This window comes from Charadrius vociferus, unplaced genomic scaffold, assembly GCF_000708025.1.
Source record: "Charadrius vociferus isolate BGI_N301 unplaced genomic scaffold, ASM70802v2 scaffold185, whole genome shotgun sequence".
In the NCBI taxonomy this organism is placed as follows: domain Eukaryota; kingdom Metazoa; phylum Chordata; class Aves; order Charadriiformes; family Charadriidae; genus Charadrius; species Charadrius vociferus.
Window position 1 is genome coordinate 5,643,440 of NW_009648955.1, and position 24,576 is coordinate 5,668,015.

The 24,576-nt window shown below is 39.3% G+C and overlaps 1 protein-coding gene across 1 annotated transcript in view; it reads right to left on the reverse strand.

The window, feature by feature from the left end:
• MDN1 (MDN1, midasin homolog (yeast)) overlaps nucleotides 1–24,576 on the reverse strand; it is a 100,381-nt gene that overhangs the window by 25,867 nt on the left and 49,938 nt on the right. The window contains exons 50-76 of the mRNA XM_009887536.1: nucleotides 23,899–24,119; nucleotides 22,714–22,827; nucleotides 21,769–21,901; nucleotides 21,017–21,126; nucleotides 20,207–20,340; nucleotides 19,353–19,513; nucleotides 18,865–18,985; nucleotides 17,536–17,746; nucleotides 17,164–17,395; nucleotides 15,877–16,003; nucleotides 13,175–13,345; nucleotides 12,814–13,028; nucleotides 12,335–12,716; nucleotides 11,116–11,225; nucleotides 9,296–9,992; nucleotides 8,098–8,259; nucleotides 7,007–7,280; nucleotides 6,559–6,794; nucleotides 5,828–5,923; nucleotides 5,507–5,601; nucleotides 4,642–4,766; nucleotides 3,340–3,486; nucleotides 2,949–3,058; nucleotides 2,430–2,503; nucleotides 2,039–2,234; nucleotides 417–576; nucleotides 101–247 (exon numbers count right to left, since the gene is read on the reverse strand). Of these exons, the coding sequence (XP_009885838.1) occupies nucleotides 101–247; nucleotides 417–576; nucleotides 2,039–2,234; nucleotides 2,430–2,503; nucleotides 2,949–3,058; nucleotides 3,340–3,486; nucleotides 4,642–4,766; nucleotides 5,507–5,601; nucleotides 5,828–5,923; nucleotides 6,559–6,794; nucleotides 7,007–7,280; nucleotides 8,098–8,259; nucleotides 9,296–9,992; nucleotides 11,116–11,225; nucleotides 12,335–12,716; nucleotides 12,814–13,028; nucleotides 13,175–13,345; nucleotides 15,877–16,003; nucleotides 17,164–17,395; nucleotides 17,536–17,746; nucleotides 18,865–18,985; nucleotides 19,353–19,513; nucleotides 20,207–20,340; nucleotides 21,017–21,126; nucleotides 21,769–21,901; nucleotides 22,714–22,827; nucleotides 23,899–24,119 (4,961 nt within the window). The remainder of the gene's footprint in view (nucleotides 1–100; nucleotides 248–416; nucleotides 577–2,038; nucleotides 2,235–2,429; nucleotides 2,504–2,948; nucleotides 3,059–3,339; nucleotides 3,487–4,641; nucleotides 4,767–5,506; nucleotides 5,602–5,827; nucleotides 5,924–6,558; nucleotides 6,795–7,006; nucleotides 7,281–8,097; nucleotides 8,260–9,295; nucleotides 9,993–11,115; nucleotides 11,226–12,334; nucleotides 12,717–12,813; nucleotides 13,029–13,174; nucleotides 13,346–15,876; nucleotides 16,004–17,163; nucleotides 17,396–17,535; nucleotides 17,747–18,864; nucleotides 18,986–19,352; nucleotides 19,514–20,206; nucleotides 20,341–21,016; nucleotides 21,127–21,768; nucleotides 21,902–22,713; nucleotides 22,828–23,898; nucleotides 24,120–24,576) is intronic.

The following is a 24,576-nucleotide window of genomic DNA, read 5'->3' on the forward strand; positions in this document are numbered from 1 at the left end:
AAACCTAGTATTATGGTGGGTTTACATATATTGGCAAAATTAGTAAAATGCTTAAGAACTTTGTACTTTTAAACCAAGCACATTTTTAGTCAAAGCTCACCTGTTTTAGCAAGGCTTTTAAAAAGATCTGACAACGCCCGTTGCTTTTGCATTTGAATATGCTTTGCCTCTGACTTCTGCTTCTCCTTATCTGCTGTCTGATCAAATGTTAAATTTTGCAGTTCAACTACAGAAACAATGATACCACCTGTATAGAAGACAGCAGAGAAAGGTAAGAGATGTGAAAATTTAATGTACACAAAGGAACTATGGGAAGATAGGCTGGGATGGGAACTATACATCTACAGATTTTCCTGATTTGTTCCATTTATGTTACGGAGGTCAATTATGGTATGGAAATCACAATAATACTTAACCTGTGAACTGGTCAAGATTTTCCACCAGGCTTAAGAATGAATTATTTTCTGTAACTGTTGTACACATTTTCTTCATTTTTTTAGTAAGCTTAGGCAGACGATACTGAAGAGATTCTGTATGAAATGTAATGCCATCGTGACATTCTTCTGGGAGTGCCCTCTGAGAAAAAAAAAATGAAAGAAAGAGTCCAATTATACACACATACTCAAAGCTGTCTTATTTGACAATTAAGAGTAAATTGCTGCAAAAACAAGGGCTAAATTCTGCATTCATCTGAAACAACAAAACATGCCCACATGATCCTTCAAACTGTTCAGCACCAAGACTTGAGGAAAATCACAATACACGCGTGTCAGGCACACATTAGTTTTGAAAATAGCCAAACAAATGGAAGATGCTATGGTCCTACTCTCTTAGGTGTTTGTTATTACCTCTTTCATAAAGGTAATCACTGGTTCAGGTCAGCTTCCTTAGCCTTCCAAGCTCAAAGGCACTTTAACCTAAAATCACTAATGCCCTCAGGGTGTTAGATAACACCACCATCACTTTCTTTCCACTACACACTGATTTAACTGCACTGCCAAAGAACAGAAACAGAAAGAAATCCCCAGCATGTCCAAAGCTAATCCCTAGGGTTTGTTCAATTTACCTTTGCATGCATCTTGTTTAAGGAATAAGACAACATGAAACTACAACCACCAAAACCAACAAGTCTGTTAATTATCTGTAACAGGCTTGCAAACAAACAAACCACCAAGCAACAAACCAAATTCACAACCAAACACATGAGATTTCCATCAGATTTCTTCCTCCTCACTCTACCTCCTGACTGTCACAGGACAAGAGCAAGATCACCCACACTCCTGGTCTGAAGAAACTGAACAAAGCCTTGGAAGCTGACAGTAACTGAGCATTTCTCACTCACCCCCAAATTCTGATGAGTAACAATTGTCTTCTCACATCTTATTAATAAAAACTAATGGAATCTGTTTCAGGAAAATTAGTTGGCTTCCTCTGCAAGTTGCACAGCTTAATTAGAGACACATTAAACTGTGGCACTGTGTAGTAGGATTTATCACGTATCAGCTAGTCCAAGGCAAATGTTTGCAGTACACAAGCTGCCAGCCAACAGCCAAAGTATGACAGTGTAGTACATTGCCCTATCAGGGTTCAAGCTCAAAGTAATTTTATATTTAATCGCAGCTTATATACATGCAAATCTTACACCTACATGATCATTTGCCTGGATCCCTGTTTAGAAAAAAAAAAAAAAAAGGATAATAATAATTTCAATTCCCAATCCATATTACTGCACTAATAGGGAAGTAACAAATTGCTGCAAACAATATGCAAGCAACTTGGAGATGAAATGTGTAACTGCTATCATCTCTATATTAGAGCATAGATATTGTGCCAAATCAATACAGAACATGCTTATCTTTCCATGCTGCATTTCCACCCATCTGCAGTGTTTCGTAACACTGAACACAACTAACACCAAAAAGTCGATTCAACAGATTTGACGCTTACGTAAGATTTTTCTGCATAAATCAGTGAAAAGCAACATACAGATAAGAATAGAGAAAATATCCTTCCCACACTTAGAAGAAAGAATAGTCACCTTGGCAACATCTGTTCTAGCAGACAAAATTTTTCTTAATGTGTTGTTTAGCCTCTGAACTTTGGTCTCTTTGTTCTCAGATTCTTCCTGCTTTTGCAAGCAGTCCAGCTGCTCTTCCTTACCAATTTCCACCAAGGCAGGCTGACAGGGTTCATCCAAAACAACTTCAAACTTTTTCATGAATTTAAAGAGGGTCCTAATTACCGAAAGAAAACAAAAATGTTACTGGGTTTTATAATCCCGGAAATTCCTCAGCTGCTGGAAATAAACATTTCCACTGTGTTATGAGCAGAAGAAACATTCTTGCATTCAAATTCAAACAAATTCAAACAGAGAAATTATCTAGAAGGAAGGTTCCAAATATGGAGCTTAATTCCAAGCTCGGAGTTACCTGCGTATTTTTTCAACTGATTGTTTTATAGCCCAGAAGCTGACATCATTCCACTTTGAAATTTTCACAAATTCCTAGTGGGAAAACAAATAATCAATGGGATTACTTATATAACCGCAATGAAGTATTTGCATATAAAATATGATCTTTAAAGCTGATCAGCTATGAAGACCTGGCGGTCTTAAAATGCGAGATGTTTTAGTAAGTGAGCAAATTATTGCATAGGCTTCTTACTCTATTTATACAAGTGTTCACGCTAGAACTACTGCATAGCCAAATGTTGTGAAACCCAAAGGGGCTTCACTACTGGGTAGAAACCTCCATGGCTAAATGGGACTGATGAAACATTAAGGACTTCAACCAACCCCCACCTCAGAAATAAAGTTTTGCCAAAGAAAACATGGAGTATAGTGGGGATTTCAGTGGCCAAAAAACCTATTACATACAAATTCAAATAATATCTGCTCCACTGTTCCTTTGATTAGATCAGTGTATTTTCTGAGCAAAGTTTCCTTTTACCTTAAGTTCCTTTTCTATAGGTTGACGAAGTTCAGTAATTCTGGCCTCAACACATTCTGAAAACTGCTTATAATAATTGTATAGATTCCATAGGATGCTGCACAGCACGTCTAGAAGGGACAGACAACAACAAGCTTCTTTTAAAACAGGATAATCTTCAGTATCAAGAGGAGAAATACATCCAGGTTTTGGGTTTTTTTGTAATCATGAAGCTTAGCAACACCAAAAGATGGAGTAAACTGATCAACAGTATCCTTCATGAAAACAGGAAAAACAGCAGCATAGACTTGTGTTGTATTTATGAGCTTAGTGATCTGTTTGGAAAGTCGTGAATACCTGATGGTCAGGTTTTTGTAAAGAAGACTCAACACATGTAATGCTAACAACTTACCCTTTTCTGCTACTTGAGGCATCAACAAGACATGGCAGTGGAAAACCAGTAGTGCTTGAAGTCGTGCATGAAACTCTCCCAGCGTGGATCCTTCAATGAAAGCTTGTAGTGTGCTGACCAGTGCTTTCAGATCCATTTGCTCAGTTTCTGAACATTGCACCAAAAATTTAGAAGGAAAGGAAGAGAAAACAAACAAAAAACCCCAACAACATGAAAATTGTTGTCTGCTCTTTGTAAACTTTCAACTAAATATGAGGTCTCTATTCGGAAAGGTTCAAAACAAAATACGAAAGAGGCATCGGGGGAAGAATTCTAATTTAATAACAACTAAAACCAACAGACAACACACTGGAAGGAAGGAGAGGGTACAAGAGAGGTAGCAGTAAGATAGCGACTGAAGAGCCCAGCTACATGTTCAATTTCAGAATGCATCAAGTATTTAAAGAATGCTTGCTATTGTCTATGAGTGAACATCTGCTTTGGTCACAATGAGCCATATTGTAAATTAGTCACTGCCAGTTCCTTAACTCCTCAAAATCATCAAGACAGAAACAGATCTTAGAAGAATCGGGTAGAGAATAGCATCTTCAGAGCATTACCTACGGAAGAATACATGCTGTCCACTTGGAGATGTAATAACCCAAGGATCTGAAGCTTGTCAAGTAAGTGCATTAATTTGTCATGAGACGAATAAACTTGCCTCATGCCAGAGGATGCTACTTTCATCTTTACAATTTCATTAAATTTCAGGGAAGCAAGGGATTAAGAACAATATTCTTTCCCCTACTTTATGTAATATGAACACCTACAAAAAGATTTGTTAAGAACAGTATATACCAAAACATACTTACTATAAGAATTCTTTAGGCTTTATACAGAATGTTAGAAGCTGTTCAGCTGGGATATGAATTATGCTTTGTGCAGTTAAAAAAAAAAAGAGGTGCCTTTTCCAGCTGCAGACGGAGGCCTCCTACCCTCCAAAATCTGTTTGAAATGTTTATATGTACATGACATAGTTACCACAGTTCTACTTTCTTTTAGATGCTTTTCACAGACATTTTTTCTTTATACGACCTACAATGTTAGCCCTGAGAGACACAGGTGGTTCCAGAAATAAATACCAAGTGAAGTTCACTCTATATGGAAGATCCTATATACAGTCATAGAATTTATCGTAGGGCAAAGGCTACAAGAACTGCACCTGAAAGTGCATTGTCAAACTCTGGCATTTATGGACCATAATTATGCGTCCTTAGTAATTGCTGGAACTGCATCACACATTCACATAAGAACAGCACTTACCATCTGTGTTTGCCTCTGTCTGTTCTTGAACATACTTCTCAATCATCTGATAGATTGAGAACCAGTGCTTTGTGGATTTCTCTACATGCTGCTTCATAATATTGTCCAAACTTACTGACCAGCAACTGGAAACCACGAGGAGGGGGGAAAGAAGAAAAAAAAAGAAAGCAAAAATATTACAGGTAGTTTGGGCTCTAAAACAACACAAATTTACTTTTCTGTTTCTACTAAACGGAAAGACAATTTCACTGGATGGAATAACCTGCACATATGCTTAATATACGCAATCAACTCCTGAGGATCACTGTTTTGCCACTGTTATTAAATATGAGAGAAGAAATGCAGGAACTAGGGACTGTCAAACAGAACCAGTCAGAGCCAGGTTCAGAAGTCTCTTTTCATGATTCTATGATTCATAAAACTTAAGGTAGACTTGGGGAATTCCTGATCATAGCATACTGTGGATATAAAAAATTTACATGGTCTTAACAGGAGACTAGACAATAATTTTTAAGGAAAATTTAACGGGGGTCGTTAAATAGACAAAACACTGCAGCCTCAGTAAACCCTAGGATAAGAACAGAACACTGGGAAAATATTAGGACGAAGTACTGTAGTTATCTGTCCTGCTTCTGCCCCCCTGGGGCATATACATGGGGTCACCATGGGCTGCACATGCTCATTCTGAGCCAGTACAGCTGCCAGTTTGGGATTTTTTTCCCCCACATTGTTACTAGGATAGCCACACATGTACACACAGAAGCACGTTCCACGAGTAAACCGATTCTGCATCAGAATGTGTCTCCATATGGAAACGGAAGCTTTCAGTATCTAAGGAAAAATAGTAGGGAAGGACAGTTCTTACTTCAACTCCAATCTACGCCACTGAATAATCAGTTGTGTGACCAAATCAAGGTGTTTCCGCAAGGACAAAGCTCGACTAGCATTTTCCTCCCAGTCCTGGGGGGGCGAAAAAAAAGTTCCCATTTATACAAAGCCAGAAATGAATGGCAAAACTCATGCAGTACTCCAGACTATGTTCCTACACCTTAAACTTAGAGCATGGAGCAAGTTCACATCCCCAAATCCTGGCAAGCAGACAGCTTTCAATTGTTTTCATCATGTTACCAACATAAATTAGGAAGCATAAAAGATAAAATAAAAGTTTCCTTAGCTCTTTTCTTACCTGTGCCTTTGCAAGAAGGATTTCCAAGCCATTCAGGAACTTTGAGAGAGGACTAGAGAGTGGAAAACTCCGGATTCTGTCCATCACAACTAACAGCTGCAGAATAAGAAACAAGTGTTCAACCTATAGTAGCTGATGTTCAACAGAAGCAGTCATAAACTTCAGCTAATTTGTATTAGCATGACCTCCTCCACAAGAATTTTGGTTTTATTATTGTAAACTGCTTCCTTGTTTTAGTATAAGCTCACTAGTAGTTCAGTGAAGGCTGGTGCACTAGGGGAAAGGAGCATAAATGACCTAATGCAAAGAGGTCCAATCGATTCCGAGTTTCTGCATTACTCAGAAATATAACCTGAGGGCCACGCAGCCCCATGAGTGGGACCAAAGATATCCATTTTAAAGCACTACAAAAGAAAGCATTTTGGAAAAAAAAACCCAGGAGCCTGAATAGCAAAAGACCTCAAGAACCTTTGAGGTATGGCAGGATGAAGATTGCTTAAAGCTGTAGGCAGTGAATACCGCTTAACATTTCATAACTAAAATAGAACAGCTAATAATACCTAATACTTCTTAAGAAGAAACAGGTATGACTTCAAAACATAAGTAATACAGACAACATTTAGGCAAGTGTATGTGTGCGCATGTCTATGCATATCTATACACATATTTCCATATAAATGCAGTTCTAAAACGCTCCAGTTTTCCCCAAATATTTGTTGAAGTGTCCTTACCTGCAAAAGTACTGGATGCTCTGGCCATTCCTGCAGTAGCGCATTTACTTCTTTAGCAAAATTATCAAGTACAGGTTGGCACTGTCGGACTTGCTGAATATTAGGATGCTGGTAGAAGTCATATGGACCATCTTGCTGCAGCATGAGATCTGAAGTTAATTCCTCAAAAAAGGTATTGTGAAGAAGAGTGCTAACTAGAAGTTGGCTTCCCAAAAGACTATCATTCATTTCAGCACCTAAGAGGCAAAAAAAGGAAGACATCACATATGCTATTAATTCTTTTTTCACTTGAACTGAAAAAGTTCTTCCCCCCCCAGCCCCATATCACAAGCCTTAGCATGTTATATATTACAAGGATATCAGAATATGACACACATAAGCAATGAGATGAGAGTATGGAAGAAAAGAAACATACTGAAATATTTTTCTATTTTGCTAGCAATCTTACCAATTAAAGGATAGAATTGTGACACCAGACATGCACCAGTCTGATAGCAGGAAATAAATGTACTGAAATAATGTTTGGCTTGATGAGAAGGCAGACTCTGTTGATACCACAGGGATCGAGCAAAGTTTAAGCACAACTGTTGATGAACCATCATTACTGTTTGCATAGAGCTCTTGGACAAAAGGGCTCTATCAACTTCCAACTGGTCTTCCAATGCATCTTCAGTTTCCATTTTTTCTTCTAGGCTTGGCTGAGCTGTGATATCTTCGAAATCCTGCAAATTACATGATAACCGAAGGTCAATTATAATTTCTTCCTTTAATGCCTCCCCTCCCAACCTCCCTTTTTGCGCTTTGTGACATCGCAACAATATGCTAGTGATTTGGAGCTGGCACCATACAGGTACACTGCCTACCTCACAGCTCTGATGTCAGTCTGAAACAAAACACAGGTGAATAGAACAATTAAGGGCATAACCACAGCAGGCAAGAGGGCAGCAGAGTGAGCCCTGAGCTGCTCCCAACTAAACCTCTTTCAGAAAAGCAGCAGCAGTCACATCTGCTGGTAAACCACCTCAATACTGTTTGGTGGCTTGAAGATCTGAACTGTTACATCCCAACAAAACACACCAACACACGTAACTGTCTCATGCATCTCTGTACTGCACAACATTGCTTGATGAAGGCACACATTGTTCAGTAATGCAGACCAGTTAAATTTGAGAAAATCTCACAGCTTTATTTAACCGAGATTACACTTTCTCAGAGGTCATTAAACCTCAGCAGACCTTATTTGCTAAATGAATCAAACTCCAGAATTTTACAACAAATAGCTAATGATATTGTCATGCAGTAACTTGGAATTATTCAGCTGAACCACAACAAAGCTCAAGTCCAGAAGTTAATTCCAAAAACTTTCTACAAGCAGAAGGGAAAATAAAGTAAAAGCAATTAATACCTTTCTATCAAAATCTACTGCGCATTTTTCTTTTGTCTGAAAGAAAACCTGCTTCATTCCTCATCTCTTTTTACTTATAGCACATCGTTTCAGGAGCTATTTCAGACATAAATTTTGTAAATTACAGTTGCTACCTTTTCGTGAAGAGGAAATCTCCTCCTAAATTCTTCTTCTTCCTCCTCTTCCTCACTCCGTCCTTTCCCATGGCTTTTACTCCTGTATCTGTACAGACTACGTTCCATTGCCTCCTGCTCTTGGGCACGGCGTTCCTGTTCATCCCATTCATTTATAATTGCCTGAGGAAACACAAAGCAGCATGCTTTTACAGAAGTTAATGTTTAAAATCACCTCATATTTCATCAAAGGGGCAGCATCTATCTTGTTTGGCTCTTTCCTCTACTACAGTCTACAACAGCATAAATCAAAGCCATATAACCTGAAGGAAGATTTGTAAATTGCCCTTCTCAACAAACCCATGAGGAAAAAGCACAGAAAACAGTATGCAAAAGAGCACTTGGCCAAGTTCTAGTCTCCTTCCTTAAACCATTTTACATAGAAACTCTCTACAAAGTTTGCTTTTGGGTTGGTTTTTTTTTGTGTGGTTTTGGGTTCTGCTGTTTTTTTAATAAATAAAATATCTTCTAACCATCATAGGCTATGATTTTATGCCTTCATAAATCCTAACAAGTTAATCCAATGTTTTAGATTATGGTAAAGTTATCTTTTATCAATTCAATGGGAAAAAAAAAAAAAAAAAAAGATAATTAACTACATGATACTGACAATTATCAAGGTAGAATCATAGAATGGCTTGAGCTGGAAGGGACCTCTAAAGATCATCTAGTCCAACCCCCCAGCCATGTGCAGGGACATTTTCCACTAGATCAGGTTACTCAAAGCCCCATCCAACCTGGGCTGGAACACTTCTAGGGATAAGACATCTACACCTTCTCCAGGCAACCTGTTCCAGTGTCTCACCACCCTCATTGTAAAACGTTTCTCCTTTATCTCCCACCTAAATGTACCCTCTTTCAGTTTAAAACTGTTGTGCCTTGTCTTACCACTTCAAGCTTTGATAAAATTCTCTTTCCATCCTTCTTATAAGCCCCCTTTATATGTTGAAAAGCCACAATAAGGTCTCCCTGGAGCCTCCTCTTCTCCAGGCTGAACACCCCAAGTCTGTCAGCCTTTCTTCACAGGAGGGGTGTTCCAGGTCCCTGATAATTTTTGTGGCCTTCCTGTAGACCCGATTTAACAGATCCATGTCTTTTTTTGTACTGGGGACAAGGCAGTTTAGTGCAAGAACTCTGGCCATTGGCATTCAGCTCCTACCTGACATAGGTGTCTAAAAAGCTGCAGAGATTTCTTGTCCATCTCTCCTCTGGATAGTACATGGCATCGAAGGTGCAACAAAGCATTCATTAAGAGCTGTTCCAGAGTTGGGCAAGGCTGCTCTACTCCCTCAGATTCTACTTCAGAGTGCTTCAGAGAAAACTTTTTAAGTCCATGAAGGACCTCAACCGAATTCACCGAGCATAAAATTTCTGCACGAGCGAAGTAAGTGGGGAAGGCATGGCCAACAGAAGGAAATGTCAACAAAGAAGTGAGGAGGTTGGTCAGATCAGTTGGACGCACAAAACTTTTGACCACTGCATAAGCTTCAGAAGCCACTAATCGCATGCCATGTTGCAACTGTAAGATGGCAGCTTGCAGTGGAATGATGGCATCAGGGAATACAGCATACTCCTCTGCCAGGTGTTTTCTAAATTGATGGTGCGATTGTTGCCAAGATGCTTCTTCATTTAACAGGTTTTGTATTGCCTGGAGTGATTTAGGTCTTTCCCCACGCAGGAACTGCAGAAGGCGGGCTAAAAGATCTTGGACTGAAGAAACCCGTGCTATGCTGTTGATGTACTGGTGAGCCTCCTGGTATAAGCAATCATAGAGTGGAGTTGGAGGCCTGAAGGCCTTTTTTCTGGAAAGACTGCTTATTTGCTCCTTCAACCTTTGCATTCTTTCATGCAGCAGTCTGTTGAGAAATAACATTGACCAGTTTAGACATATAAACATATTTCATACAAACATGTTTGTATATATCTAACATAACAGTTAGATACATAAAAAGATTAATCAGAAATACTCTGCTAGTTTGTGTGAAACAGCAAATAAGGAAAAAACAAGAAGTGACACCCATTACATTCAGATGTACTTCTCTCTTCTTTTTTCCCCACACTTCAACAAACTTAAATTATTTTTTTGCTCATTACCTGACAGGTCTGTGAGCTTTAAGGAAAAAGTAGTATTACTGGAAGCAATTGGTAAAACTCAGCCATTCAGAACTTGCTTTCAATGACTATCGTTCTCTTTAAGCAATAGCATAGAACTATCAGATCCTCTACGTGTCTAATAATGAAAATGAAAACTGGAACGAGTATCATTAATAATACCCAGTTTTTATCTCCATGTACAAGGAACACCTGGAAACTGGCACAAAGGAGAAATCTCTGTTCACTTAAAAGTCCTCAAGTTCCCCAGATTAAAAAACAAATAAAAAAAAATAAATCAAAGCCAACAACAAAACAACGGCTACAAATTCTGAATGTCAACAGTGTACTCCATGTGTTAAGATATTTAGTTCATCCACAGCACCATAGGCAATGGCTGTTGCTAAGATACACATCTGGAGCTCTCCACCCAGTACTAATCAGTCCAAAAACTCTGCAAAATAGCACAGGCATTTATCAAGACCTTGAAGAGTTACAGTGATAGATACACATTCCATCTCATTTCAATTTATTAATAACAATGTCACATTTTAATGGAACTACCATAATTTAGATGTATGGCTTTATTTTCACTTCTGGGCATAGCTTCAAATTTTATCAAGGTATGAAGGTCACTACTTTAATTGTCGTAGTTACAGCAGTACAAACTGTGTACACATAATTCCTTAGTCACTGCAAGTAAACAGAAGAGCTTCTGTATTTTTCTTTACCACCTCAATATGCAAACTGATACTTTCAAACCAGCAACCCTTATTTCTGCAGAACGCCACAAAAATTGTTAAGCTGTGGAAAAAAAGCTTTGGAGTCCAAGCATCCAAAGATGAAGTTTTGCATCTGAAAGAGAAGAGTTAGGGTCTAAGATGTTACCTGAGATGGGGATGAATATAGTTGCTGACTGCTTTGTCTTCAATACTTTTTCCAGTATGCAGCTGGAATGACAAATCATTTGTTTTCCATTCACACTCCAGCTGGTGTAACTAAAAAGGAAAGAATACACCATTCTCTGAGGTTCTGGTTTTGGTAACCAAGTAGGTTGTACTGGGTTTGTGTGGCAAGGTTTTGGTAGTGGGGAGGCTACAGGGGTGGCTTCTGTGAGAAGCTGCTATAAGCTTCCCCCATATCCGATAGAGCCGACTCATATTGGCTCTAAGCCAGAACCACTGCTGGCCAAGGCTGAGTCCATCAATGACAGTGGTAGCACCTCTGGGATAACATATTTAACAAGGAGGAAAAAGCTGCTGTGGAACAGCAGCTGGAAGAGAGGAGTGAGAATATGTGACAGAAACAGCTCTGCAGACACCAAGGTCAGTGAAGAAGGAGGAAAAGGAGGTGCTCCAGATGCTGGAGCAGAGATTCCCCTGCAGCCCATGGTAAAGAAGAAAGGGGTGGGAGGAAGGTGTTTTAAAGATTTAGTTTTTGTTTCTCACTACTCTACTCTGACTGGAAATAAATTAAATTAATTTCACTAGGCTGAGTCTGTTTTGCCCAGAACAGTAATTGCTGAGTGATCTCCCTGTACTTATCTCAGCCCACGAGCCTTTCATTATATTTTCTCTCCCCTGTCCAGCTGAGGAGGGCAGTGATACAGTGGCTTTGGTGGGCACCTGGCATCCAGCCAAGGTCAACCCACCACAGACCTTTTTGACGCCCAACATGGGGCATGAGGAATTCAAGATAAAGACACTAACTGGGAGAGGAAACGGGCAAAACATTGACTGACCACTGCTAGAGAGCAAAGAGCAGAATGACTGTGGGGAATTTCTGTTGTTGTAATTACGGTGAAGGGACGAAGAGTGGATTGTGTGTAAATTGTCCACTTTCATTTGGTGTTGTGATGATGTGACTTCAATTTTGATGTGGGGAATTCTTTTTGTTGTTGATGTGAGCAAAGTTTGTGAAAATTGTGTGACAAATGTGTATTTTAATGAAAATTCTTAAATATGTGATTCACAGGGGACAGTAAAAGAATTTGTAACTATATAGTTAAAAATCATGACTAAAAATTTCCCCAAGAACACCCAAGCCAAACTCCTTTGCATTGATTTTTATGTTACAGAGGTAAAAGCCAACTCCACTCCACACTCACCTCTTCTTTTGTATACTTGAGCTTGTATTCTCTTTTAATAGCCGGATCAAACCTGGTCTGCGGAAGCCACACCTGAATCTGCACCAAACCAATATTCACCCAGAGGCTTCCTCGCCAAGCTGTCTCTGGTAACTCCGTAAGCCCTTCCCCAAAGAACTGCTGCAAGCAAGTGAGCAGGAGAAACAGGAATTCTTTAGGAAGTAACTCCTGATCAGTAATGTTTCTAAGTGTCTTGAGAAGGTACTCATATGCAACAGGATCCTTAAGGTAGAGCTTCTCACAGCACTCCAAAAATTCCTCTTGAAGATCCACTGGAACCAGATCTACCAGCGCAGAGAGTTGTCTGCCTAGCATTATTCCTTGCAGTCTAGCATCTGTGTATCTGGAGGCAAAGGAATGAAAAAAGTTTACGCATGTCAGCAAACTTCTGTAACGTGCCTGATTTAAACGATGTATATGTGGAAGAGAGGTCTTCATACCTAAAATCTGCTATTGAAGAGACAGCTAGGTTGGTCCATAGTGCTGTGCTGACTTCATGAAGCTGCTGTGCTCTCTCCATCCATTCTCCCAGTGTCACATGGGATGATGACAGAACAGGAAGCCCACTCACATCCCACTGGCTTGTCTTGCTGCTGCTAGTTAGAATTTCAAAGAAGCACTTTGAGAAAACGGCTCGAGTCAAAATACCTGGACCCTAAATTAAGAGATTAAGAGTTAGATTGTTCAGATGCAACTTGTATTGACTATGCTAAAACTTACAATATTGGTTTAGAAAGCTGTTAAATTATTTAATAAAGGAGTATTCAGCCTAGATGTTTGGTTAGGCCAGAAGAGACAAACCTTCATGGAACAGTTCATATGGGATTTAGAAAAGTTCTTTTCCTCTGTTGCAGGTAGTGGCCTCCAAGTCAACCAGTAGTCGGGGTCCGTAGTGAAAGTACTGCTCCAAAAGGATGCTAATGCAGCATTAACTAATTGAGATGACAGAATAGACATTTCTTCAGATGATATCTAAGAGGAGAGAAAAACCTAGAGCTGAAAATAATTTACTGGGAGCAAAAAAGAATCAAGTGCACGCACACACACACACACAAAAAAAGAGTATGCCACTGTTTTTCAGTAAGGATAGTACAAAATATTCTTCAAGATCCTTTTCAAATTCAGATAGCATTTGTTTGCATCTCCTCTCAACAAAGAGTACACTTCCTGAGGTTTGTACTGCCTCCTTCTGTCTGTGGAATATTCAGTGTGTTTACGGAGCAAGTTTTCAGAACACAGCCTCTAGTCTATTTTGTTATCATACATGAGGTTGCATAAGCATTAAACAGATAAAGCTATCCAATATTCTGCTCTGAAGCATTTAAAATAAACTTGCTGGTTTAACGAGCTTTGTGGGAACACAACCACCACTGTATCATAGCTAAATGTTAACCAATCAGAATTTCTGACATATTAAATGCTCTCCAGAAAATGCATCAAGTAACTGTCTCAGTCTATTCAATTTGCAACACAGACCTAAAAAAAAATTTAGAGGCACAGGAACAGAGGCAAGTATTTTTCAGCGTAAAATTACTTGGAATACGTAGCTACAACCAGGCTGGCACCTGGTATTCAATCCATTTCCTGTTTTCCATTCGGTCACAGATTGTAGAATCACAGAATGGTTTGGATTGGAAGGAACCTCAAAGATCATCGAGTTCCAACCCCCCTGCCATGGGCAGGGACACCTCCCACTAGACCAGGTTGCTCAAAGCCCCATCCAGCCTGGCCTTGAACACCTCCAGGAATGGGGCATCCACAACTTCCCTGGGCAACCTGTTCCAGTGTCTCACCACACTCACAGTGAAAAATTTCTTCTTAATATCTATGCTAAGTCTACCCTCTTTCAGTTTAAAACCATTACCCCTCGTCCTATCACTACAGTCCCTGATAAAGAGCCTCTCCCCATCTTTCCTGTAGGTCCCCTTTAAGTACTGGAAGGCTGCTATAAGGTCTCCCTGGAGCCTTCTCTTCTCCTGGCTGAACAACCCCAACTCCCTCTGTCTTCATAGGAGAGGTGCTCCAGCCCTCGGATCATCTTCATGGCCTTCCTCTGGACTCGCTCCAACAGGTCCATGTCCTTCTTATGTTGAGTGCTCCAGAGCTGGACGCAGTGCTCTAGGTGGGGTCTCACGAGAGCGGAGTAGAAGGGCAGAATCACCTCCCCCCGATCTGCTGGCCACACTTCTTTTGATGCAGTCCAGGATACGCTTGGCTTTCTGGGCTGTGAGTGCACATTGACAGCTCGTGTTGAGTTTCTCATCCACCCAACACTCCCAAGTTCTTCTCCTTAGTGCTGCCATCAATCCATTCTCTACCCAGCCTGTATTTGTGCATGGGATTGCCCCAGCCCATGTGCAGGACCTTGCACTTGGCCTTGTGGAGCTTCAAAGGGCCACCTCTCAAGCCTGTCCAGCGCTCTCTAGATGGCATCCCTTCCCCCCAGTGTGTCAGTGGTTCCACGCAGCTTGGTGTTGTCAGCAAACTTGCTAAGGGTGCACTCAATCCCACTGTCCACATTGCCAAAAAAGATGTTAGACAGCACCAGTCCCAATACCAACCCCTTATAGGAACACCACTTGTCACTGGTCTCCACTTGGACATGGAGCTGTTGACTTGCAATTCTTTAAGTACGGCCATCCAGTCAATTCCTTATCCACTGAGTGGTCCATCCATCAAATCCATGTCTCTCCAATTTAGAAGCAAGGATGTCATGCCAGACAGTATCAAATACTTTGTACAAGTCCAGGTAGATGACGTCTACTGCTCTTCCCTTATCTGCCAACACTGTAACCCCGCTGTAGAAGGCCACCAAACTTGTCAAGCACGATTTGCCTTTAGTGAAGCCATGTTGGCTGTCACCTACCACCTCTTTATTTTCCATGTGCCTTACTATAGTTTCCAGGAGGTCTGCTCCATTATCTTGCTGGGCGCAGAGATCAGACTGACCAGCCTGTAGTTCCCGGGTCTTCATTTTTTTCCTTTTTTAACAATAGAAATGGGAGGTTACGTTTCCCTTTTTCCAGTCAGAGGGAAGTGCACCAAACTGGCACGATTTTTCAAGTATGATGGAGAGTGGCTTGGCAACTTCATCTGCCAGTTCCCTCAGGACCCGCAGACACATCTCATCAGGCCCCATGGATTTGTGCACCTTCAGGTTCCTCAGCTGGTCTTGAACCTGATCATCTTCTACAGTGGGCAGTACCTCATTCTCCTAGTCCCATTCATCCACAGATGGATGAATGGAACAATAGTACCAAACTAGATCATACAGAACTATGTTATTTAAGACTTTGTTGTGTTTTATTGATGTTTTCATGGTGTGTTTTAATTACCTTTTTTTGCAAGCTCACAGTTAACAACCTTTCTTATTAAAAGAAGGAACAATTATTGTCAGGCACAGGTAGAAAAACTGCACATCAAAAATCTTACAGAGCTATACCTATTTTGAAGAGTCTGTTGAAAACTTCTGCAAGACTAATTAAACTAAAACTTGTTCTTACTTCATTAAGGTGTAATAAGTGCCACAGTCCAGATAGCTGGTGAGAAGCAGCTGGTGTCAACTTCAGGGAAAAAGCTATAAGCTGAACTAGGTCTGAAAATATGATCTGTTCTTGACTGCAGTTCTCCCTGTAGCAGGTAAAAGAAGAACAATCTAAGTAATGCTTAAGCAGGGCACATGAAATAAATCATTTGGATAGTAAACCAAATTGAGAATGGCAGGCAAAGTCTCAATAACAAAGACTCCCTGAAATGTTAAAATGACAGCATTTTAAATATTGGAGAAGAACAAGCACTGAAATAATACTCAAAACACTTGTATCCTTCAAAGTTGGCAAAATCTAAATACAAGAAAATGGCAAAGAAGTGGAATCTGGCGTAGCTATAATCTATGTGTTCAGCAAAACATACAAAATATTTGAGGCAAACTGTCTTCCAAGTTTATAGTTTTTGTGAAAATCAGAACTTTGCTGAATTCAAGCATGAATCAGTGATACTAGGAGTCTCATTGCACAAAAAAATTACTTTCACTGAAATGTAGACATGAAGAGCTCTCTTTTAAGGAATGGTAAAACAGTCAATAACTAGACTTGGCCCCTTAAAACACTAACACTTCTTAAATTAATAACGTGAATTTAAACTACGAGTGTATGTGTGTAGTTTACACAGAAGGTAGCAAGCATACTAGTGTACTTTCTCCATCACCAGGTCTAATTCAGTCTTTCTGCAGTAGCCCCCATCAACATGGTGATAAACATCTTCATGTTAATTCCTAATATCAACAACTCTTCTATTTCATTAAAAGGCAAATATTATGTATTTCCAAAAGGAAAATACTATGGACCATTTACCACATAAAAGGTTTGCTTTCCTCCACCTATAATCAATTCTACTGTTAATAAAGCGATTTCTGGAGTCTAATGTGTTTACTCCAAGGGGCCTGGACATCAGCATTCCTATATTTGCATCAATAAAGTACGTTAGAAAAGGAGAAAACTACTTCCCCATTATAATACTAAACTACTCCATTTGCTAATACTTTTAATAGCTGCCCAAGTACAATTCTGCATGCAGACAAGGAGTGCATATGCATTTATATACATAAATATATGTAAGCATGTGTGCACCACATACACATATATGCATATAAACACAGCCATATATGTTAATATGTAAGTACACACATAGATTTACATACAAATGTAAAGTACCGAAGTTACAGCTTTTAGGTAGGGATACTGAATCTCATGAAAGGAATAGAGGATTTCTTCCTCCAACCTTCTTCTTACCTTCTTGCACAAGCCTTGGCCACATAATCTGCTGTCAGTTTGTACTGCCAGAGCATGCCTATGTATTCCATTGCAGGCCACAGCTGAACCCGACTGCAGAGCTGGTTTAACAAGGCAGGGTCTAACTGGTTGGAGACGGTATCTTCAGTAAACCTTTCTTCTGAATGACTATATATAACTCCTTCTGCTCTCAGTTGTGAACGTGCAGCTTTCAAAAAAATCTTTAGTTGGCCTGTTTGACAGAGTGCAAGAGGCACATAAATGCACGTACTATTTCTTGCCAGGGAACATTTCACATCCTTTCCGCTTGTATACAGAAAGACTGGAGATGGCAGAAATCACCCTGTTAGGGTCTTCAAAAGTGTTACCTACCCAGACTAACATCTTCTAAATGATTAGCTCTAATTATCAGGCCATCAGCTTGCAGCAATGCTTTCTTCATCTTCCATCCAGTGGCAGCAATCTTCAGACAGCACATTTTTTCCTGCCATCTACTTTCTCCAAAGACTAATCTTAGCTCCAAGATGTTAAGTGGTTTGCTGAGAACTTTTAACTGAGAAAAACATTCCATGCCCAGCTGATCCTGGAAACATAAAAAGGACATTTGAACAAGTGGCAATTTGTGTTATTAGCGCTGCTGAAACAACAAACAGGATCTATAATTGCAGTCAGAAATAAGATTTCAAATTCACACGCACACGACTAAAATACAAGTATATATAAACCAGCCTGCAACAATTTAACAATAATTCTTTTGTAGCCCTACTCAATACAGCAGGAAGACAGAAATTGAAATAGTTGGCCACAATTCCCCCTTGTAAAGTTTTTTTTTTTCCCCCCTCATGAAGAAACTACATAGATTATGCAGATAAACGATACCTCAACACAGTAACTTACTTAAACTAAGGACAGTAAATACACAAATTAATAAAAAAACTCCAGAAGCTACTGACACTTTAAAGAAGTTGGCATTTTACACCTGCAACTTAAATACATTGGGATGCCTAGAAAAACCTCCCAAAATTCTCGTTGAGCACTAAATGTTCTTTGAAGTCTCACAAAGCAACTATGTGCATTTTTTAACAGCTGAGTATCTTTGAGAGATAATGCCATAAAAACCTAGGTCTAATTACTAATCACCAACTTGAGAAACCTACATGTCTACTTGTGCCCTGCTTTTAAAAAGGGACTTAAATTCTTTAGAAAATTTTACTTTAAGATTTTTTTTATTGAATGACACCAGTTGGTGAAATAACTTAAGAAAAAACTGCCAGAGTTAAGAGGCCTTCTCTCATGGTAAGCCATAAGGCAGCCCCATCCTATGCTGTATAAAAGGAAGTACCTGTTCTATTCTATATACACGTATGTTCATTAAAAAAATCAAGTGGTATGTTGATAATCACAAGTATCCAGAACAGAGCAAGCAGTAATTTATGTTTGTCCACCAGTCTATATTAAATAACTGCTATCTATACAAAGCATAATCAATAGTAGAAACGCTATCTGGATAAGTGATACATTTCACAAAAAAGATGTACATTAACATATTGCTGAAATTGCTTTTTTAATCAATCTAACAAGTCCAAAAGGAATGTATTTTTGCTGGCCTGGAAAGCAAGTGCCACAAATCTTCATGATTATTTTAAAGCAAATTTGGACATCACTGGAAATACAAGTCTTTTGCAAACAGAGTACCAATACCTTAAAAGGAAGAGGTCTTCCTAAAGACTTCTGTAGTATCTTCATATTGGCAGAAATACCAGCAGGATTGGCCAAGCAGCTCTGAATCTGCTGTGAAACAGATTGAATTTCCTTGGAAAACCTTAGAGATTAAAAAAAAACCAAACAAAAAACAAAACAAAACCACACAGTTAAATCAGAATTTGAGGGAAAAAAAAGGTAAAAGGACACATGAGAAAGGGATGTCCCCTCTCTTAACCTTCCACTAAAGGAGCAACTTAACTTTAAAGTACAGAAAATGGGTAAAAATTCTCGATGACGGTTTGGGAAGAAGCCTAATGCTAAGAAACCTGAATTTTTAAAATGAACAGCTATGTTATACATTGCATTTGCATTACTAATGGAACACAACTTGGACACTAACAGCAAACAATGTTAATTAGCTATAATACTAACAAAAGGGTAATTTATACACTCATTTAACAGAAACACAAATCAAAACCACTCACTTGTGCTGGTCTGATCCGATAAGCATCTGAGGAATTCTGTCAATTAGATGCTTCATAACCCAGTGCCAGTGCAGAGACAGAAGCGACAACCCTGGCGAATCCACTGTCACAGTGTCAGAGACTGCCCAGAACCGGTCACGCCACAGCAAGCAGTATAAAATCTAACAAACCAGAAAGGTTACAGTTTTTCCATTGCTTAGCCCTGCATGTTACAGAACAATTTGTACTTCAAGCAGGAGAAAAATGCAAAAATATTGTCACTTCCATTAATTTCAGAATCGTGTAATGCTTTATACTTAGTGGCACACAACAAGCACTCAACTTTGTTTTCTAAAAATACTGCAGGGCTCTGCCATGGAACTACACAAGTCAAAAATAAGTAATCCCTGCACCAAATCTACAATGTCATTTGTCAGATTTCAGCAAAATGATCTTCATGGTCTGAAAAGGGAGAGGGAGAAGGGAACCACCCCTGTGACACACATGTCAGAATACCAGGTTCAGATATCTTTATGTGAGATGGATGTGGATACTCCCTTTACCACTAACAGAGAGAAACAGGCACTTCTATGGCACAATGGATATCTAGGTCCCAGGTGTGTACATTTAGGTAAGGTAATTCCCACCCTGAATATCTGCAGGCTGAAAACCTACATTCCACACTAAGAAATGAGAAGACTGACCACAAATACAGCCACTGAAATAAACATGATATTTGCCAGGTGTCAGGCCTATTCTGAATACCACTAAGAACACTGCCCTCTATTTCATGGTGCCTGAAACTAAAAATATTGTTCTGCACACTGCATAGTTTCACATATCTTCCATAAATTTACTATGAAAAGTCCACTCACGTCATTCGTGTCATCATCACTTAAGGCCACCTGAGTAGACTTCACCCAGTGAAACGCAAACGCATCCCAAAGTTCAAAGAAAGCAGCAAGGTTGACGACGACTGCATGAGGAAGGCAGGTGTAACTTCCTGGATCTGAGTTTGGGCAAGACGGAAAGGAAGGGAGAGACTGAATATTATAGCCACATAACACAACAAGTAAGGATTGATTTCTGATCACTACATTCTCTCTGTGGTTGGGCGAAAGAAACCCAAAAAGATCTAAGAATCAAAGTAACAAAAAATATTCCTTCACTATTTGCACAATTCTGTATTACCTCTAAGCATTTAATATAAAAATAATCCAGAACAAAAGAAACGTTGATTAACTGCTTCTACGCAATATCCTAACTTCATCACTAAATTTTTCCCCTTTGTTTTAGCAGTAAACATCCTTATTACATAAAACAATAGAAAGAGGATTTGAATAAAAGCACAACTGAAGAATTTGGCTATTCTTACTCGTTAAAGACAAAACACAATTCCAATTTCTCTCCACCATCTTCCTAAAGTTTAAATAATTAAGAAAGAAATTACATGCACTGACTACCTAGTAGAGGCTGGACTTAAATGCTGTAGCATAAGGTATATCTAATTTAAGAATAATGTTTCACATATCATACTAGTCCTCATCTGACTGCTTTACGTTCACACAATTTCCCTTCACACATTCAGGACACACCGTGTTTAAAGTACACATTCCATAACAGTGCAAATTAACCATATTTCAAATTTACCATAGAACTGAAAGGAACAGTGAAAATCAACCCACCTTTGTGGAAATCTAGAGACATTCTTAAGACACTATTTCTTGGTTTCTTGCTGGTAATCAAATTCTTCTCAGTGTAGCTTCTTTTTTCTCGGTTCAGAAATAATACCGCCCTGAATTAAAAATGAAGTTGTTTGAAATTCAGTATCATTTTAAAGCCTCTGCCTTCTGAGAATGATGAACTACAAAGTGACATTTGATATTTCACTGTATTATGAAACAAGAATCAAGTGCAGCATAACTAATTGCTTGAATACGGTTTCTGCAGAAGCAAGCTTCACAAAGAGCAGATTCCTGCCTTCAGCAATCACCAGGAAGGAAAAAGCAGATGCAACACTACCATCTGTAGGAGATGTGAGCAGCTGCTTCCTTGTACTGTAACTGCAAAACCTGTGTACTTTTTGCTGTTATTAGGAAAAGCAGTCCAAATCCCAAAGCTGGGCAACTATTTAAGTTTTATGTCAGAGATTTCACACTGCTGCTTCTGCTTCTTTTATGCTTTATCCCACAGTTCTGGTTTGTCCTTGAAGTACTCCAACCTATGAATGCTGGGAGCCCTGCCCCCTACATTAAGTGATTTGTTATAGCTTGCATCTACAGAAAACAGAAGCAAGTAATTTAAATACCTGTACAAAACCTCTATTTTAGAGCACATCCACCAAAACCTAAAGACATACTTGGCAGATACCACAAGTGTTTATGCAGCACTGATTGCAGTCATCTGGCAATCTTCCTAAGCTTTTTTTGTAACTCACCGATTTGCTACAGACTTCAAAAGGATTAGAAGCTGATCTGTGTGTTCCATTTCTGTATCAAAGTTCATCGAATTTCTAATGATATCCAAAAATGGCATATTCCATCTTGGGTCCAAAGGCATCACGTGTTCATCTGGGAAAGCAAACGAGTCAAGACAGGACAGCAGTGGAAACACTATTCAGTGAAAGACTTTCCTTGATCCCCCTGCCTAACTAGGAAAAGAAATAAGGAAGCCTAAGAGGAAGGCAGAGTCTTAAGCTCTCTCACTCGAGATACCCAAACAGAAATGCACTAAGTTGACTTGACTGCAGGTTCTGTAGAACAGAACAGCGAAAGAAAATTAAACAGTGGCCAGAGCATCCAAAAAAACCAGCCTGGAAACTCAAGTCTAACTCTCTTTTCCTTTCACAGTCCAGGCAAGATACCCAGAACCATCCATACAGCGTCCAGTGTCACTGTATGTAGTTTTCATGCACCTAACAAGCTGGGAAAGGTAGCCACAGGCCTGAGCTCCACCTAAAACACCAAGGGAAAATAGGCCTCAACATAGGTTTCAGATGGGCCACCACGATAAATGCTGGGAAAAAACAGGATGCCTAAACCATTCAGCAATAAAGGCAGTAGATATATGCATCACTCTTAAGAACATCGCTTAACTCCGAGCTGTAGGAATACACCTGGGCCATAGATATACAGTCGGGATTCATAGTCATAGCACGCATACCTAATTTGCCTAGGATGAATGCATTTAATTGCCACACTTGCAGCTCTAGACAGCAAGAATGGCTTTGTTGTTACTTCTTTTGCAACAAAAGCAACATACAGTTAGAATTTAGCCTTTGTTTTGTTACACACATTATCTAAGAAGGGTTGCACTGTGTTCAGAGAACACATAAAGGAAGCCCTAATGTGTTACTTTTTTTTTTTTTTTTCTCCAGAAATACCTGTCATCGTTGGCTGTAGCAACTTGATCATGTTACTGACTCCAGATGACAAGGAACTGGCATAGAAATTACCAAGGGCTACAGCACCTGCTTCCAGCTGAATCCGCACTGGATCTGTAGGTAAAGGAGAGAAAACACAGGTGTAAGAGACAGAGCACTTAGTACAAATAACTAAAAATAACTTCAACTGAGCCAGCACAAGAAACCTGAATCTTATCTGTGCATGCACTCTGGACATGCTGGTTGCTCTTATTTTGTATTAGCTCCAAGAGGTCTTAAAAGCAGTCAGAATATCACAGCCAAAGAGATAAATCCAGCAAAGAGTTCTAGTTAAACTGGTGATACTTCATGTATGCTGTTAAAGATATGCTTTGTGAAAATCCATGAGTTTATACCTTCAAACATTCCTCTCAATACATCTATTTTTTACTTTTTTCCCCCCAATTTAAAATAAAATAAAAATAACTCACAGAAGAGCAAACCTGTCATTAAAGTAACTTTCTAGATATTTTCTAGTTTATAGACACAATTGCCTGGAAAAACAGCAAGATTAAGGGGGAGCAATCCCATTCATGTAGAGTCAATACAGACTGAGATTTCACACCGCACAAGGAGGCTAGGTCCGTGAGTTACTTGGACTAATGCCTGGCTAAATTCTCCACAAGTTTAATGCACCTAATGTAATTAAGCAACAAATACCTCATCTCAGCTGGTACCCTGAATGTTCAGGGAACACAGCTTCATGAAATCTCAGTTCTGCAGTTTCCTCACTTTCTATCAATTTGTGTTTTAACACTAAATAAACAGAAGGCATTTTACTGCTTTTATTATCACTATAAAAAAAAAATAGTGAAGAGAAAGGCATATTTGCTTACACAGACCAAGAGGTATCCAAAAAATAACTGCAATATAGAAGCAGTACAAGTTACACACATGCTTGAACAATAAAAGGCAATGTTTACCCCGAAGTCTCCTGTTGTCCCTAAAATGCACAACCTGTTTCTGTCTCTCCCAGGGATCTCACTGACCTTGATTTAGTGTGGTTAGTTGAGAACTTTTATATTGGATCATTTGAATGGTCTGACTGTTTTCATAGACAAAAGACTTAGGATTTCAAGACTTAGGATTTGTGAAAACATAATAAACCAGCCCTTGGGCAAAAGAGAAAGTTAAATAATTACATACCAAGCACCTGTGGCAGATTTTTGGCTAAGGAGTTAAGCCATTTAACTCTCAATGTCCAATCTTGATTGGTTGCCTTCTCTATGAACAATTTCACTGAAGCCTGGAGAACTTCCATTTCATCCATCCAGTTTGCATCTATCTCAACAGCACTGAATCTGAGACTCTCAGGATTAGTGGACTGCATAATTTTTTGAAGATCTTGCAGAGTCAGTGGTAGTGTCCTGAAACACAAAGAAGTGAAGTCCAGCAGTCAAGACTTGAACTGCCAGTTCCAGGAAAGAATATATTTTGCAAGTCAAGCTATGCTGCCTGCAACCATCTTTAGGAAAGAAGGTAGCAAAGCAATCATCTCTCCTCTTTTCTTTATTTAGCTTTAAAGCCATTTTCCAATTTCAAATCAGTTGGGTGTGCCTACTATTAGGAATTCACTATTACCATGGAGTCCAGCAGTCAAGACTCGAACTGCCAGTTCCAGGAAAGAATATATTTTGCAAGTCAAGCTATGCTGCCTGCAACCATCTCTAGGAAAGAAGGTAGCAAAGCAATCATCTCTCCTCTTTTCTTTATTTAGCTTTAAAGCCATTTTCCAATTTCAAATCAGTTGGGTGTGCCTACTACCAAATACTCACTATTACCAAAAATTCATGCAGTGCCAGAAGTGAACATGCACAGCATTTC